Source organism: Antechinus flavipes, chromosome 2, assembly GCF_016432865.1.
Source record: "Antechinus flavipes isolate AdamAnt ecotype Samford, QLD, Australia chromosome 2, AdamAnt_v2, whole genome shotgun sequence".
Classification (NCBI taxonomy): domain Eukaryota; kingdom Metazoa; phylum Chordata; class Mammalia; order Dasyuromorphia; family Dasyuridae; genus Antechinus; species Antechinus flavipes.
Window position 1 is genome coordinate 478,326,550 of NC_067399.1, and position 19,237 is coordinate 478,345,786.

A 19,237-nucleotide genomic window follows, 5' to 3' on the forward strand; every position below is an offset into this window, starting at 1 on the left:
ACACAAATGACAACTCGCTGCCTTGTCATTTGTGAATATGTGCCAATTCAGAGCTGGCCCCATCTTCCTTTGAGGTCATCAGGATGGAGTGAGGACACATAATGATTTGGCTTTGGCTGTGTGTCCACTATCCCTAATTTACTGGTCCATTTAATCAATTCATTGGAAGACGTTAAAAGCCAAATTGTCGGAATAATTAGTGACAACCATTCAAAGCTTTCTTTTCAGCCCAAAGGAATATAAAGACAAAAAGGAGGCAGGAATTCTTATATTAGTGCTAGAACAGACTGGATTATCTGGTTATTTGGTAGGAATTTTACTTTTTCTCACCAGTTTCTTTGATATCATGAAGACTCAAATTCTTATTATGTTTAATTACAAAGCCTCAGCTAGGTAACTGTCACTGACCTTTATACAGTCCTTCAGAATGCTAGAGAAAAGAATCATGGGAAAATTCCACCCTCTTTCTTTGGTTTCACTGGGTAGTTTTCATGGAATCTAGATGACATGGATTCGAGAGTGCTCTCAAATGCACTGTGAGGTGATAACTTCCCATGACCTTCCTTCCCACTCCTACTTACACAAAAGCGTGTCCAGGCCAGCCCAGAGCTCCTTTGCCTCCCCACACAGAAGCATAAGACTCCTGGGCAGGGCTGGGAATGCTGACATACTCCAGGGAGACACATTCCTCTGACCCTGATGGCATCAATCGCTGAAACATCATCTATCTACTTTCCATTTTCCCCCATTAGTTGAAAGAGGTTTCCCAGGGTGAAGTTGAAGAGTGAGAAGTGTGGAACGCTGAACACAGCACAGAGGAATCACATTAATAAACATACTCACATAAACTGAGAAAATGGGACCTGTTTTTAACTAGTCTGTGGACTTGAAGGTGTCTGAGTTGCCACTCTTACAACTATTTGATGTCTTTCTTTAAGACAGTCATACTAGTACTTGCAGCCCCGTTATGGAAGGCCAAAGGTGTTCCTAAAGCACTGGGGAATCCATCAGGTGTATATCAAGGGCTATCTCCTGAGGGATCACATCTTCTGAAAACCACCGAGGGCCGGTAGAGCAGTCAGGGCCTGAATGTGCCCCCCAATAGTAGCCAAGCCGCACCAGGTAAGGAAGGGGAGGGACTGGGAGGTACATCATTCCTTCAGGCCCCTAGGGGATGGGCAGGCACCTAACTATTCCGGTATAGTGAATGCATGCCCTGGGCATCCTTGTACATTCCTGCCTTCAGCAATTCCCCTGGTGACTATCAAAGAGTGAGGGTGCATTACTGCACATTAGGTTTTTATCAAGGGAAAAAAAAGGAATCCAATTTAATGTTTTAGATAACTTAATTATTGTATAGGGTATACCGAATACCCTGTTGACAGAGTTTTATTGCATCAAGTTGCACGTTACAACTGAGTCCTTATTGATACTTGGCTTTTCCTAACCTACATTGATTAGGTCCAGATACTACTGCTTTTCATGGTGCTTTTGGGGAATAACTGAGCATGTCCAACGTCCATAAACACTTTCCCAAGAGTCCCATTGCCATCCAAGGTATCGTTTCAGAGAGGAGTTAAATTGCAGTATATGTTCGGAATTGGCAGTGACTAATGACTTCTCTGATGACAGCCAGAGGTGGGCCAGTATCTGTTGCCAGCCCAGCTTGGGGGCTTCACATCTGTCCTGTAGGTTTTTAGTCCGGGGTGGGGGGGAAAGGGGGAGCAGAGATATTTTGAATTAGAGCTCTCCTAGGTTAACACTCCCAAATTCAAGTTACCTGCAGGCTGCTCCAAGCCCCCCAGGTGTTCAGAGAAACCTGACTTCTGTTATACTACTTGAGCTCCTCTCTAATAAACAGGTGTTGGGAAAAGAAGAGCTGTAATTGAGTTAATGTAGTGGAGAAAAAAAGAAAAGTGGTTTTTATCAGTCACTGTTATACGACCAAGACTTCTAATAAAGATGGAGTATGATGGAAAAATACAGAGCCTGTACCACCTCCTATCCTGCACAATTAAAGTGGAGATTCCATTGTTACATGCTGGCTCTAAAAAGGGTGCTTCATAAAGTGTTCAATAGAGCTCAATACAGAAAACTTTCCCCCCTAAAAATACTGTGCCAAGTGTGGGCTGTAAATCATGTATCCAAACAGAAGAAGTATCAGGAAGAAAATCCAGGCAGTACATTTTTTATAACTGGAATCCAACTATTAAATCATTTAATAAGAAATACCTGGTTTTGATTTTTAATTACTCTTGTAATCTACACTTTTACATTGTTATAATGAATGTTTATTTTGGTTATTTATAACATGCAACACTTTCTGCTCTATTTAAATACACAAGTGTAAGCATTTTCCAACTTCTTTGTTCTTAGATAAAAAGGAAATTGATCTTTATCTGGTGACGATTATGCTTTTTAAATGCAGCATACGGTATTTCTGTGGGTGACATTTCTGTGCCTCCTCTCCTTTTCTTCATGAAGTTGTAAGGTTCTAGACCTGCCTTCATCAGTGGGCACTTCCCTAGTTCACTGTCTACACTCTCTGCCCTAAACTCTGACTCAGTGGGCTTCTGGGTGAGTAATCCTTCTCAACCTTTAAAGCAGACAAAACAGCTTCTACTAGCCCCGCCAGTGGACATGATGGAGACAGAAATTCTTGGCAGTGTGGCCACTAATTCTACCAGGAGAAGAGGTGAGTGGGTAGCTAAGCACTTAGCTTAACTGACTTAGAGGAAGCAGGTTATGAAACATCACTTTGGGACTTCAGGGAATGAAAGAAATAAATGTTCTCACTGTCATTCCCCATATTGTAAAGGCATCTCCCAAAGTGCCTATTTATACATCAGAAAGCAGTGTACTCACCTTGCAGGAAGTGGTGCCAGAATTCTAAACCTATCTTAAAATAACAGTCAGTGAAGTAGGTTATCCCTTATTTTTACCCAATATGCTCAAGAATGGCAGGATGGTGAACAGCTCTGAATCATATTTTGTTTCCCTCACCTTGTCATTGTACCCGAGTGATAGGAACATGGCTTAGCAAGCAAAGATGTCAATGGAAGGCATTTCCAGGCTTCCTACTCTCACTCACCAGGATTTCTCTTTTATATGGCTTCAAATCATAATTACAGTCTTAGCATCAAAGATTCACTGAATTTCTGGGTTGGAGAGGCTCTCAGTAATCATCTGATCCAATTTCTATCTAAAACTTGAAACTCTCTACAATATCCTTGACAATTGGTCATCTACTCTGTTGGAAGATCTTCAGGATTAGGAATCTTTATCTTAGTAGAATCTTTTATTGAAAAGCTCTAATTATTAAGAAAGTCTTCTTCATACATAATCAAAACAGGCCTCCCTGTAAATTTCTACCCATTGGTCCTCAATTCTGCTTTCTAGAAACTGTTTTTCTACATCTCAATGCATATTTTCAGCTCTTATGAATCTGTGGGTATCTAGAACTCGATTATACATGTCTGTGTTTTTTTCTCTGTGTGTGTGTTCGCATCATAAACTTGATAAAAATCTTGCAAATAATCCACTCCAATTCCCTAATTTCTTTCTTTCTTTTTTGATAAAGTAATGAACATTTGTAGAGGTAAGATGATTTGCCTAAAGGCTCCAAAATGATAAGTAATAAAATTGGGTCTTGAATCTAGGCTTCCTGGATCTTAATTCAAGCATTTTTCCCTTCACCTCTACATTATTTCATTGCTGTTTCAAAAGACACTTAAAGAGTATAAACAATGATACCTTTTTCTTCTCTTATAGCATTCATAGCATCTAGAGTAGAGTTAAACATATGAAGTCAGTAGTTCATAGATGCTGGACAGACTTGTAGTTCACTGACTGCTCAAGTCAACTTGACAAGAGCTGATTGTCTATGAGAAGGGGAAGTAGGAATGACAAGCATGGTGTTCAGAAATACAGAAGGAATAGCTTTCCCTAAAGCAGTCTCCTAACAAGTATGCAAAGCAAAACTAATCCAGTGCTGCAAACCCCAAAGTGTATTCTCAGCGTCAGTAGGCTTTTTATAAACCAGGTAAGGCCATTAGGTGGCCTAGTCTTTAGCCACATAATGAGAAATGAGGCTTGTAGACATTAAATATCTCTGAACAGCCTTCTGTTTTATTGATTTCTTGGGAAATGTGCCACAATTATTTTTGAAAATAAATGGTGTATTTGTCTATCCTCTGAAGCAGCTCAAAGTCCAATGGATAAAGTGTCAGGAAAATATCAAAGAAAATGGAGGTGTCCATATTCCAAATAGATTTGGGTGAAAGGTGGTGGTAGTAGGGGGCAATTCTGCAAAAAAAAAAAAAAAGCTAGTGGAAATATCTTAGTAGATCATAATGGATAGAAGATCAGGAAAATAATCCAAGTGACAAAAAATGTCAGATAAAAGAAAGCACAGAAAAACAGGAAAAGGCTGCTAGGAAGTTCAAAAAAAGCAAGAGGACAAATTTTGGGCTAGAATGAGAAAGAAGTATTATTAGATAGCTATGGTGAACTAGGGAATCAGGTACCAATAGGTACATCTATATTGAGTCTGGGGCATGCTTCAGAGCCAGAGCCAGTGATTCAGTCATTGGTTCTGGGCTGTTAGGAATGTGCCATATCCCCTACCCTTGAGTGTGGTTTGGGTTGCCTTCAATTTGTCCCAGATTTCTCACCTGTATGTATTCTCAGATGCACCTTTAAATGGTGGGATGTTCGGAAAGTTTTCCCACAATAAGGGCAGTCCTTCATTGCCGATCCAAGACTCCTATCCCTTAGCAAAGCTGGTGGCTGGACTCCGACAGATCTTCCAGCCTCTTCACCAATGTCTGCAACAGAGGAAAAACGTTCTCACATCACTTCAGCACATGTCAGAAGTTGTTCGCACCAAAACTGCTAACACAACACAAAGTTAAACATGTCAATACTACACCTGTCTATTTCATTCTTTAAATCTGACAGAATGCTGACAATTCATGTATTTTCTTGTTATTCTCTTAAATTATTTCATCTTTCCTATCATCGTTTTAAGCAGCATATGGTACCTTTATATTGAACTGAATTATACAAGAAAAGAAACAGCTGTGTCAGCAGCTGGTTTGATTTCTTCTTTTGCTTAGCTCCTATTAAATATTTTTTTTGAAAAGTTTAAAATGTTAGTGTTTTGTTGAATCTGATTAATTTATAATATGAACTAGCTGGATAGTTCACTTTATGATCGAAATCACATTTGCATTAAATAAAGCAATAAATGAAAAAAATGTGCCTCAGCTAAGTCCCACCAACATGATAAAAAAAAAAAACCCACACAGCTATTTTGGGACAGGAAAGAGAATTATCCAAACTGATCATTTATCCCTTGTAGTGTCTTCTATCTATGCACTACAGCAATCTCTAAAATGGAAGGACAGAAAGTATGGAAATTCTGTTCCACAATTAGATGATGATAAACATATAGTGACATATTCAAAGTCATGTGCAAAAACTCAGCTGCAAAACTCCCATAAACTTACAGCCTCACAGAGTTAAATCTTTTTGCAGTGACTTGAACATTTCCCCTGCAAAGTATCAATACAAATTGTTTCTCCTGCTGTTATTTGTTATGCAACCCAAACCATTAGAAAATGGAATAAAATTTACATATTGCTGCCTTCTGCACAGAAATTATGGGACATAATAGTAAATAAAAGTGTTAAAATATTTCGTGGCTGGAGGATATGTTATTGCAGCACCCGAGGTCTGACACCAAACAGCCAAAGGAGGGAATATTAGTAAGGCAGGATGAGCATGGTAGCATTTCTGAAAAGGAAAGGCAAGAGAACAATTTTTGTGGGACTCAGCGAGGTCTTCTTTGCTGTTCTACATGGCATTAGAAGGACAAAGAAGGTGATTCCCCCAGAGGGCCGAAGCAGATTTAAAGAAAATGTATTTGTACAGTGGCCAGCACAATTTTGTATGTTTGTATATATGGAGGAAGATGGGAATAGGAGAACTTCATGGGAACTGGTAAGAGGTTTCTGTTTTGAAAGGGTGATCAATCCGCTGTTTGGCATGAGTGACCTGAGCCTTACCAAGTAAGAAGTGAAGGAGGGAATAATTCTCTTGTTCTTAGTTCTGCCCCTTTCTCTGGATTGAGAAGCATGAACTTCTTGTGCATGTCCCAGGGACTGTGGCATTCTGAATAACAAGTTTGTCAAGGACTCTTTATTTCTTGGACAATAGTTTGGGTGAAGTAAAGAGCATTTGGATTGCAGAACATCAGAGACCCAAAGAAATCTTCTCATCCAACAACTTTGCTCAACAAAATCTTTAACAAGTGATCCTGCAGCCTCCACTTCAAGACCTCCAGTGAAGGGGAACCAGCCAGCTGCCAAGGCAGATCATCCCACTTTTGGTTCACTCAAAATATTTGCAAGCTTTATGTTTTCCTTGTATAGAGCCAAAATATTTCTTCCTATAACTGCCATACAATTTATCGTTGCTCTTAATTCCACATGATAAATCTAATATTTCTACTTTGAATCCCTTTTAAATACTATAAAAAATCAATTATCATGCCTATCCCCTTGTAACATTTATTCTTTTTCAGATTCCCTATTAACAGTCAACCTCACCATCCTTGCCATTCTTCTCTGGGTCCATTCTAGTTTTTAATACTTTTCTTACAGTATGGCACTCAAAATTGGACACAAGATGCAAATTGTGATCTGACAAAGGCAGAGGATAGTGAAATCATCACCTTGCTCATTCTAGATTCCATACTTCTCTTAAAATGGCATAATATACCATAAGTATTTTTGCCTTCCATGTGAGAGTGTGTTATTAAATGTTTAACAACTGTCTTTCTGGAAAATAAAAATGCAAGGCATACTAGTAAGGTTAATCTATGTTATTAATATTACATTTTCTTAAGTATAGATAACATTACAGTATTTCTTAAGCCTAAATATTTTCCACTCTTCAACATTTTTATTTAAAGTTTTGAGTGCCAAATTCTATTAGTTCATTCTTCCTTTTTCCCCTGCTCTCTGAGCCAATAAGCAGAGTGTTATACATGTCCAATTTTTAAAAACATTTCCATATTAATCATTTTGAACAGAAAATACTTTTACTTGAATAAAAGAAAAAATAAAGAAAGCAAGTAAGAAATATAATGCTTCAGTGTATATTCCATCAATATCAGTTCTTTCTCTGGAGGCAGATAGTATTATCTTTGGGAATATTTTTGAGAATAGCAAGTCAATCATAGTTCTTCACTGAACAATATTGCTGGTTGTGGACAGTGTTCTGATTCTGGTCACTTCAATATGAATCAGTTTATGCAAGTCTTACTAGGTTTTTCTAAAATCATGTTGCTTGCCATTTCTTACAGCACAATAATATTGCATTAAAATCATATACCACATCTTGTTTAGTAATTCCCCACTTGACTGGCATCCTTTTGATTTCCAATTCTTAGCCACCACAAAAAGAGCTGCTATAAATATTTCTGTACATATAGGTCCTGGGTCAAAGTTTTATAGTCTTTTGGTCATAGTTCCAAATTGTTCTTCAGAATGGTTCAATCAGTTCACAACTCTATCAGATATGCTAATATGACAAAAGAGGAAAATTTTGTAGTTGAAAGGGATGTGGGAAAACTAGGACACTAATGCATTCTATTTTCTACACAACCTAGCTGCCCCCACATATCTAACGCACAGAATATGGCCCAAATGACTAATTGAAAGAGGTGAAAGCAGCACATTCTTTAAAGCCAGGTCAAAAATGCTATCAGAAAATCTTCACTGATCTCCTTGTCTCTCTTCTAATGTATTTATCATATGCTAATTTGTATAATGGCTATCTGTGTTTGTATCTTTCTTGCTTGTGCCAAATGAAAAGCTTCATAAGGGGAGGAATCACAAATTATCTAAACTTGGTAATTCCCCAATGCCTAACTCACAGTTCTGCTCATAGTAGGTGTTTTAATAAATAGCCATTGACCTGAAGATGAAAGTTTGCAAATCTCCGCAGCTAGCAGGGACCTCAATGGATTTGTGCTGATTGCCAAACTTGATGGCTTTGATATGAACATCTGGAATAAGACCCCTGTCTATCCTCTTTCCCCCACCAAACATTATCAATCCGTCCTGCCAGAGTTATTCAGCTTTCTTTGTGCTAGGAGCACTGGGTCGGCTTAAAACAAATATGAAGCTGATTAAAATTCTGCACATGTGCTCCTTGGAATATAGTTAAGATAGACTGTTTAAGTTAGGAGGCCAATAACTGTCATTTTGAATTATTAGCAGGACTTAAGTGTACTGGATGTTGGCTTTCAAGGTAGAAGTGGGCAGGTGCTGACTTTTACTTTTCAATTCATATAGTCTCTTCATTTTCCACAGTTTGCATGGAAGAGAACGTCTTTCCCCAAAGTTTTCTGCAATGAGGGGCACTGTCTCTGAGCAATAGTGGTTTGGAGGAACCACAGTAGAGATAATAAATGGTGTATTTTAGGTTTCAATAAGTACTCAGGGACCGTTATGGATAACTATATAGATAACACTAACAAGGCACTCTGGAGGAATTTACAGAATAAGAGTACTAGTTATGTTTTGCTATATGTCACTCTAAGTGATCGCCTGTTATCTATTTCCCTTTTATCTTTCTATCTTGAATATGTGTGGCCCAATAAAAAAAAGAATAAATTTGTAAGATAAACAGCATTCTGTGCAGATTTAAGAGTCTAATTTTCGCTTTACTCAGAACTGAATTTTTTGGAGAGCCAGAAAGACTAGAGTTTACTCTACGACTAATCCTACTAAGAAAACAAACTCAAAACAACAATGAAGGATAAGATGTGGGTGGCCCTGAGAAGTATTCACAGAAACATAAAGCCAACTACACTAGATGGCGGGATAATCTTTATTCCATTTATCTTACAGAATTCTTTCCCATGTATATATGTTGATGTGTGTATAAGATGGTTATATATTTTGGCATAGAGACATATGTGTGTGTGTGTATTCTAAATTTATTGATATATATATAATTACATATAATATATATATCTTATTATATCTTATATTATTTATCCTTTTTATTATTGTTATAATATTTTTATTTTATTATTTATTATTTATTTATTATATTTATATATAATTATTTATATATAATAAATAATTATTTATTATAATATAATATTATAAGATATATTATTAATGTATTATTGTTATAGAATGAGATAGGGGCAGAAATTGACAGGAGAGTGCCCTGCATATGATGAATGGATCCTCTCTTTTTTGGTTTTTTCTTTCCCGTGATGACAAAAATACTTGCAGCTGCTCCTACCTAAAAGAAACTTGGTGTGCCTGAATTTTATTACTTGAACTGCTGTTTTACACAGTCAATCAACAGTATTTATTGGGCCTGGTTATGGACCATTTCTGACTCAATCTCCATCTTATTCTGATCCTTTCTGGGAAGGGACTTATGAAGGGAGAATGGAAGGCATTCGAAAAATCAGATTTAAAAACCCTCTATGACCAGGTGGTCATAAGTATGAATGACTACATTTAGAAAAAAAAAAAAGTTGTTTTCTCTGTTATATATATATGTACCCCACCCTCTGGTATAGTTGAATCCATATATATAGATTCAACTATAATGGAAGAAAAGTCAATATTTCATTCAAACATACATATAAATATTAATTTACACTTACAGGTATTAAAGAAGATAAAAGTTTTCTCTATGAACAGTTATGCTATTTGTATATTAATTTTCCTATATATAATGGGTTGGCTTTTTAAAAAAGGCAACTTGACAGCAGAGAACTCATTATATATATTTTCTTCCTCTGTTCAGTGATGAATTTGGAGATGATATAACTTTCACCACTTTCACTTCTTGAAATCTATGGTAGCATTGTTTTATAGGCAATCACAGACAAAGATATGAGTTATGTATATCCAAATCCTCCATAGACCGGATTGTTTGCCATCTACCTAACAGACCATGAATGAGCTCCCTGAGTTTTTGTTTTGTATTACACCAAGTATTTGCATTCATTAATTCATTCATTGTGTTAAATCATCAATAAGTTTTTCATAAGTAGGTACCAGAACTGAGTGTAGAATGCAACACGGAGAAATTAGATATGAAAATAGTTTATGTGGACTTGTGTTTTCTTTTTTCTGCCTTTTCTTTTAAGTAATCTCATTATCACTAATAATTAGGAATACTCCTTGAGTATTTTGAGTAATCTGTGATAGACACTTGGAGAGAAACAATGTTTAGCTGACAGTGATGGCTCTCATGGGACTTAGAAAAGGGTAAATGACTAACACAAAAACAACTGACTACAATAAATGATAATGGATGGTGAATGAAGTAGAAAGATACAAAATCAAATGTCCAATGTGAGTTTAGAGGGAGAAGATTATTGTTAAAAGGAAGTAACAGAAGGAAAAAAAACTTCTTAGAAGATATGATATTTAAACTAGAATTTAAAGAACAGGTAAAAATTCAACAGATAATGAGAAGGAATTTGTCAGCATAGAGAATAATATGAGCAAAGTTGTAGAGACAAGAGAGATATAGATAGGACCTGTTCACGAAACTATTCTAGTTTAATTGAAGCATAGGGTGACTGAAAGTGACACAATAGGTAGACAACTAGGCCTGGAGTTAAGATCTGAGTTCAAATGTGACCTTTATACTTACTAGCTGTCTGACCCTAGGCAAGTCACTTAATCTCTGTCTATTTTAGTTTCCTAATCTGTAAAGTGGGAATCTTAATAGCACTTATCTCTCAGTGTTTATGTGAGGTTCTGCAGGGATAATAATTATGAAGTGCTTAGCTTATTAGTGATTAGAATAGAGAAAGCACTGTATAAATGTTAGCTTTTATTACAAAGGTAAGAAGGTAAGGTTGTGACAGATATGGAGGTCTTGAAGGTCAGTTAGAGAAGTTTGTGCCCTGACTAGGGGGAAATGGAGTCACTGAAATATTTTTAGTTGAAGATCAATGGTTAAATTTAAGTATGAATAAAATTATTCCAATAAGGTCATTAAAGATAGATTGGAGGGAAGATTTAAAAAAAAGGTAGGAAAGTTTATTAGGTTGTTATAACATTCTATACTTGGGAGGTGGCAGGGGGAATAGAAAGGATTTCAAAGACCTTGTCATTGATCGGATATATTCCCGAGGTTGAAAACATGGAAGCTTGAATGAATTGTAGTACAGGAGAGAAAATGAAGTCATACAGAGCATTTGTGGAGAAAGATCATAAAACTGGTTTTTGGAAATTCTGGAATTGAGGGATGTTAAGAGGGCATTCAAATGAGATATTCTCTAAATAGCTAGAAATGATGATAAAAACTAACATTTATATAGGACTTTAAGGTTTGCAAAGAATTCATTGTATATTATCTCATTTGATCCTAACAACAATCAAGTGAAAGGAAGAAAGGAAGGGAGAGAGGAAAGAAGGAAGGAAAGAAGGAAAGAAGGAAGGAAGGAAGGAAGGAAGGAAGGAAGGAAGGAAGGAAGAAGGAAGGAAGGAAGGAAGGAAGGAAGGAAGGAAGGAAGAAGAAGGAAGGAAGGAAGGAAGGAAGGAAGGAAGGAAAGGAAGGAAGGAAGGAAGGAAGGAAGGAAGGAAGGAAGAAGAAGGAAGGAAGGAAGGAAGAAGGAAGGAAGGAAGGAAGGAAGGAAGGAAGGAAGGAAGGAAGGAAGGAAGGAAGGAAGGAAGGAAGAAGAAGGAAGGAAGGAAAGAAGGAAGGAAGGAAGGAAGGAAGGAAAGAGGAAGGAAGGAAGGAAGGAAGGAAGGAAGGAAGGAAGGAAGGAAGAAAGGAAGGAAGGAAGGAAGAAAGGGAAGGGAAAGAAGGAAAATTTTCTTCTAACATTTCATATCTATTCAGCTTTAAAATCAGATTCAGTAATATGCAGCCAACTTCAATACAGTGCTTCAATGAATACAGTTTAGAAAGCATTCCATTAAAAAAAGTAATGAAGTTGGTATAGTGAATAAAGAGTTACTTCAGTAACATTAAGGAGATAAGATGGTTGTATATTTTGGCATTTACTAATTTATGGTATAAAATAGGGATATTCTTATATCTGTGAAACTTCAAGTAGACTATGGGGATAGAGAGTACACTTTCTTGTGATATGCTTATACTTAATTTCTGCACAATAACCTACATTTATAAAGCATTTTAAGGATTACAAGGTAGGTACTTTTCTACGCTTTGAGGTATACATTTCATTCTATTAATGAGAAAAATGATCTGTTGACTATTAGGAGGTGAAGCAGTTTGAGGGGGAGCATTGGAGATCTTATTCTCTTTTTTATCCTTAACAAAGATAGTACAAATCTCTAAGTTGTTTTTAGTAGTAAGGAAATGGGATCCAGAGAAACCCATAGGAATGCATTTTTTAATCTTGAAAATTTTAAGAGTTTTAGAAATGAGGAACACTACTGCATTTAATAACCTAATGGAAAAATTATTTCTATATCTGATGTCACTTGTCAATCATCAGCTTCACATAATTTTTGTAAACATCTTTAAATAATAAGCTCATATTAAAATTTCCTCTCACCATGTAAAAGAATTATAATAGTATTATGATATAGTATAATAGTATTCCTTAGAATAAGATGCTTGCCATTTAGACTAATATCAATTTGCTGCCTCTGTTCAGATTTAATGATGACAAGATACAATCATATTCAACAATTCAGTATTGATATGGATTGGCCACTATTTGTTTAAATAGATGGCTCTTTTGGAAATGGAAAAAAGTTCACTAGTAGGAAAGAACCATTTAGCTCTAATTTGAGCTATTAAAAAAGATAAATAGAGCAATGTGTTATTCATTATGATGAGGAAGCAGTAGGACATTCACCTATGTCAACTTCTCTTTGATTGTGCTGAGATTCCCTTTGAAACTAACTCAGAATTCTGTGGAGTTCCATTCACCTATATTTGGTAAAATCTAACTTGAATTCCTTCGAAGCATGGGAGTGAGACTGCATGAGAAATAAGAAACTATAAAGTTATAGCTTGCTTTCTTTATTTTTAAGAAGGAAGAGGAAAAAGAGAAGGAAATGAAGAAAAAAGAGAGAGAAAGAAGAAGGATGAGAGGGAGGTAAAGGGGAGTGAGAAAAAGGAAGACAGAGGAAGCAGAAAGAGGAGAGAAAGAAAAGGAAAGGGAGGGGAAGAAGAAAAAAAGAAAAGAAAAGAAACAAAAATAACATAAAATTGATAAAATCAGATCGAAATTTTAAAAAGACAAGAAAAGGAAGGAAGGAAGGAAGGAAAAGAAAGAAAGAGAAAAAAGACAGAAAAAGAAAAAGGAAGGAAGGAAGGAAGAAGGAAGGAAGGAAGGAAGAAAGAAAGAAAGAAAGAAAGAAAGAAAGAAAGAAAGAAAGAAAGAAAAAAAGAAAGAAAGAAAAGGAGAGAGAGAGGAAAGAAGAAAGGAAGGAAGAGGGAGGAATGGAAGAAGGAAGGGAGAAGGAAGAAGGAAGGAAGAAAGAGAAAGAAAGAAAGAAAGAAAGAAAGAAAGAAAGAAAGAAAGAAAGAAAGAAAGAAAGAAAGAAAGAAAGAAAGAAAGAAAGAAAGAAAGAAAGAAAGAAAGAAAGAAAGAAAAGGAGAGAGGGAGGAAAGAAGAAAGGAAGGAAGAGGGAGGGATGGAAGAAGGAAGGGAGAAGGAAGAAGGAAGGAAGGAAGGAAGAAGGAAGGAAGGAAGAAAGAGAAAGAAAGAAAGAAAGAAAGAAAGAAAGAAAGAAAGAAAGAAAGAAAGAAAGAAAGAAAGAAAGAGGGAGGAAGGAGAAAAGAAAGAAAAACTACATGCTTCTTGAATATCATATAGCTTCTTTAAAGCAACAGTTTGATGAGTTAAGTAAAAATTAATCAGAAACACATGGATTAAATTCCCCTTGAAATACACAAGAGTTTCAAAATCAAGCACTGAGGACCAAATGTGTTTTGTTTTTTACCAAATCTAATGTATTTTCAAAAGAGTCACAGAAAGTTTGCAAGATTCCTTTTCTCTTGTCCACAATTAAGGAACTATTTATTCTCTTTGGCCCTGAATAAATCTTCTGATATAGGATTTTCCCTGTATTCTTTCCTTTTTGTGAGCTGGTCTTGGAGCATTTCTGATAGTCTAGAAACTCCCATTTTGATTAAGTTCATGGCCCAAGGAGGGATCAGCAGTAGATCACTTTAGATAGGATCAAGCACTACAAATCACAGTTTTTACCAGAGCAAACTCATGAAAGCAGACTCTTACAGAAAGAGAAAACTCAGAACCTAGGGAGTACACTCAGATCCTAGATCAAACAATACAAGAATCGGTGATTTCATTAACTTTATCATAGTGCCATGGTCTTGTCTCTCTTTAACACTCTATCCTACTCCCTATTTATACTGGCACCACCAAGTCTTATCATCAACAAATATAGAATATGAGCAGAAGACGAAGAAGAAAAGATTGGAACTTCACCTATGACATCTAATCCTGAAAGTTGAGAGGAAAGGTATTCCTGTCCAGGGCCAGCCAATCAGAACTAATGTCTCTAGCTACAGAAGGGACACCCAATTGGCCTTCCCCACCCTGGAAGGAGAAAACAGGAAAGTACCATTATAACATGTCAGCTAGTACCTGTAGAGACTCGGACAAATTCTATAGTGAGTGCTTGGAAAGTGGTGAATTTCCTTAATTCTAGGGTATAAGTGAATGAGGGGTCATGTTGCACTTGCATGATTCTTGGCTAAAGTGCAATGACAGAAAAAGGAAAGCACATAAGCACAAAAAGAGATTAATCAATAGTATTATGCAGTGAAACAGATATCTTTAAAAGTAATTCACTCCATGATTATACACTGTAATTATTACAAAATATTTGCTATGCCTCTCTTTTTGTCATAATTTATAATTAACTACTGTTTTATAGAAACAATATGAACTATAGAGATTGTTCTGCTTTCAACAAAGCCACAAATTCCCAACAGATTTCTAGATAATTTCTTTAAAATAAAAGTCAGTAGCTTTTAAAATCCTTTTAAGATAATTCATAGATATCCCCAAAACTATTTCCAGGGGAAAAGGCAGAGTTTTGAATCTTTCTCCTTGTCTAATTCATTTGAGGTATTTTGGTACCTAACTAACTCTGGCATGAGCTGTATCACTTTTAAAAAATGCATTTGGTCAGTTGCCATTAACTTATAGAGCTGAGGTTTTCTCCTGGAAATCAAGCACATTGGAAAGGAAAAATGATGATTTGGAGATAACACATCCCCCTGGGGACTTTTTTTTTTTTGCCATGTTCTTTTTTAAACAAAGAAGACATCTTAAGCACCTTGCAGTCTCTTTCATTTAATAGTTGGCAGAAGGCAAGTCCCTGATGAACATTGGCCTGTGTCTTTCTCTTTAACCAGCTGAGTGATCCAAGCTTTTAATATAGCCGTTCCAATTATTGTAAAAGTCATCTAGTACCTTATAACCACAAATATTGACAGTTTATTGCACAACACATTCATGACATTTGAAGGTCACACCATACATAATACATACTCTTTTATAAAAGTGTCTGGAACAAAGAGATACACGCTAAGCAATTACCCCTCACTGTTTGTGTGTACAGTTTTCAGCTTACTGCAAGCAGCATATGAAGCACATGCCCCATTTTAAATAATCTATTAAGGCAGCATGTAGGAATTCATGACAGATCCTTATTAAATGGCGTGTGTGTAAGCTGTGGTTGGATTGGATGACATATGCACTGAATCTAAGCAATTCTCTTCCACTGAATTGGGATTACAAAGCTGTTTTACCGTCTTGATCACTGTCTCACTCCACATTCACTGAACCCTTGCCCTAAAGGCCTCTCAGCAGGATGGAGTTAAAATATGTACTCATTTTTTTACTTTGATTTACATGTAACCAAAATAAATTTAAAGGGCATCTTATGCCAGATTCAGATGCTTATCTTGCCTTCATAACTTAGATTTTGGTTATGAGATTGATAATGGCAAGATGGAGGGATGTATATAGACATTGCTTGAATGGTCCTGGGCTTCTCCTGTTGAGAAATAACTAGCAATAGGATGACTGGGCAGGGTGGACAGTCATAGGATATTAGAGGAAAAAACCAATGGAGTTTATCTGGTCCAAATTCTTTGTTTCATAGAAGTCAAAGAAAAATAAACAAAAAAGTGTCTAAGTTCTTATAGCAAGTTGGTGGCAGTAGCAGGAATAGATCCCAATTTTCTAATCTCCAGTACACCAACCAACCTTCAAAGAAATAGAAAACAATTAATAAATACTTTTCTATTCATTCATTCATAATCATTCATTCCAATGATAGCTTGAGAAGAGCTTGCTAATTAAAAAAAGTTCTACTAGCTACCTAATAGTCTTTCTCTTTTAAGAGATTTCTTCCCTCCCTCCCTCCCTCCCTCCCTCCTTTTCTCCTTCCCTCCCTCCCTCCTTCTCTCTCTCTCTCTCTCTCTCTCTCTCTCTCTCTCTCTCTCTCTCTCTCTCTCTCTCTCTCTCTCTCTCGGTTTTTTTTTTCTTTCTGTGTTTTTTGGCAAAGAAATGACCCAAATGCTCCTATATGAGAAGACAGAGATAAAAACTTTTTACTCATACTAGCAAGTGAATGTTAATGCTTTTTCTTTTCTTTTTGGGGGGCAATCAAGGACAGACCTTTAACTTCATTTGTATATGAATTTTCAGTGATACAACTTCTTTGCTAATACAAATCAGGAAGTATCTGTAATTTACAATCTTGAAAAATCGTTAGAGGGCACCAAGAGGTTAAATTAGGAGCTCACTTACAATTAGTAAATGTCCAAAATGGGATTTGAACTCAGATCTTTTTGATTCTCAGTCTGACTGATGCTCCTCAGAACTGTCCAAAGTCAATACCAAATTAGTAGTCTGAAGCACAACACAAGGAATGGGGGAAAACATCATTAAGTATTAAAAAAATTCCATTAAATGCCTCCAGAAACTATACCCAGAGGGCTATCAAATTGTGCATTTAGCAGTGTCTCTATTGGGCCTATATCCCAAAGAGGTTATAAAAAAGGGAAAATGACCCACATGTACAAAAATGTTTGTGGCAGACCTTTTTGTAATGGCCAGAAACTGGAAACTGAGGGGATGCCCATCAGTTGGAGAACGGTTGTATAAATTGTGGTATATGAATGTTATGGAATATTATTGTTCTATAAGAAATGACCAGGAGGATGATTTCAGAGAAACTTACATGAACTGATACTGACTGAAGTAAGCAGAACCAGGAGAACATTAATATTGTACAAAGCAACAATAAAATTATGTAATGAGCTGGCTCTTTTCAACAATGAGATGATTCAAGCCAGTTCCAATATTCTTGTGATGGAGAGAGCCTTCTGCATCCAGAGAAAGGACTGTGGGGACTGAATGTGGATCACAACACAAGTATTTTCATTTTGTTGTTGTTGTTCATGGGTTTTTTTGTTGTTGTTTACTTGCATTTTGTTTTTTTTTTCTCATTTTTTCATTTGTGATCTTTTTTTTTCTTGTATAGCATGATATTTGTGGAAGTATGTATAGAAGAATTATACATATTTAACATATATTGGATTACTTGTCGTAGAGGGGAGAGGGTGGGGAGAAAGGAAAGAGAAAAAAGGTTTTGCAAGGGTGAATATTGAAAATTATCTATGTATGTGTTTTGAAAATAAAAAGCGCTTTTAAAAATGCTTCCAGAGAGGGCTCTGAAAACTTTATTGATAGTCAGTAAGCATGGAGGGACAAAAATAATCTTTCGGGAAAAAGAATCTATTTCTATGAGATCTAACCTCACTTCTTCTCTCTCCCTACTCATTGAGTCACAAATCCCTACTTGGTAGCAAAATCCAAATGTTCTTGACCTCTCTTCTTCATGAGCTAGGATTCTGATGAGGGAATGGGACAGAAGACAGATAAGAAGCTAAGAAATGCTGCCTTAAAAGGGAAAACTTTTCAGTCGCAGAGTCAGCCAAGGAGCATTTATTAAGTGTGCCAAACATAGTGTTAAGTGCTGTGGAAATGTAAATATTTACAGAATGAAAGATATTAGCTGACTTCAAGAAGCTTTCATTCTAATGAGGAAACAGGACACATTAAGGAAGCTGAAAGGTGGGGAGGACAGTGGAAACAGAAGGGATCTGGTAAGGGGCATAGGAAAGAAAGGGCAGAATGCATCCTGGAGATGAATGGATAGATTTCATTGCAAGAGAAGCACTGATTCTGATCTTCCCTTCAACTGCCGTAGAACATTCTCTAAGCATCATGATTCGAGATGCCCCCATTCAAATATATCTCCCTTACAGGCCTGAAACAATTGCCTTTAGTGTATTAGTCCCACAAGTATAATACTTATAAATATTATACTTTGGGGGCCACTACAGTAATAGGAGCCTGTAAATTATTTATGTAAGGGGAACAGATTTAGACATCAATAGCCATTAACACCTTGCAATCATTAACACTTTAGCATGAATGAGTTGATCATTTCTTTAGTCCAGTGGTCTCTATGCTTTTTGATTATACTCACCTCATCAAAAATTTTGAGGATTTCTTAATTTATAAACGTTTACATAAACTGTTATAATTATGTCTATTATAAAACTTATATAAAAACAGACATTGAAAAAGGATGAGATGAATTTGAAGTAATATTTGATTCTATTGTCAATAGGAAACTATTGAAGTTCATTGAATAGTGGCGAGAGCTATGCTTTAGGAAAATCACTTTGAAAGCCATGGAGAAGATAGATAGAAATAGGGAAAGACTGGAGACAGATAAGCAATAATGAGACTACTGCCATTGTCTGAAAAGAAACCTGAACAAGGATGTATGAGCAGAGATCAGGGGACAGATGTGAGAGATATAGGACATGATTTAGCAGTGATTGGATCCAGATTGGGCTGGGTGAGAGTGAAGAGTCAAAAATAACATCAAGGTCTTGATGACCAAAGGAATGGGGATACCCTCAGCAGTAATAGGGACATGTGGAATAGGGGTGGGTTGAAGTTAAAGATAGCCCAGTAAGATCTGTGCTCTGTTATAACCCATCCATGCCTACTCATCCTGTGTCCCAAATACACTCATTCTGTTCCAAAATGACAAGGAGCATGTGGAGCTCATTTGTCACTTCCCTAGAAACCTGTCATGGGTGATGTCAGGAAAGAGTCAGTGTGTTGGGAAGAAGGGTGTGA

General features: G+C 36.4%; 1 protein-coding gene across 2 annotated transcripts in view; it reads right to left on the reverse strand.

Moving 5' to 3' along the window:
* The window catches only part of ZNF536 (zinc finger protein 536), a 436,257-nt gene that overhangs the window by 223,176 nt on the left and 193,844 nt on the right, over nt 1-19,237 (reverse strand). For both annotated transcript variants that reach the window (XM_051979757.1, XM_051979758.1), the window contains exon 3: nt 4,674-4,826. In XM_051979757.1, the coding sequence (XP_051835717.1) occupies nt 4,674-4,826 (153 nt within the window). The remainder of the gene's footprint in view (nt 1-4,673; nt 4,827-19,237) is intronic.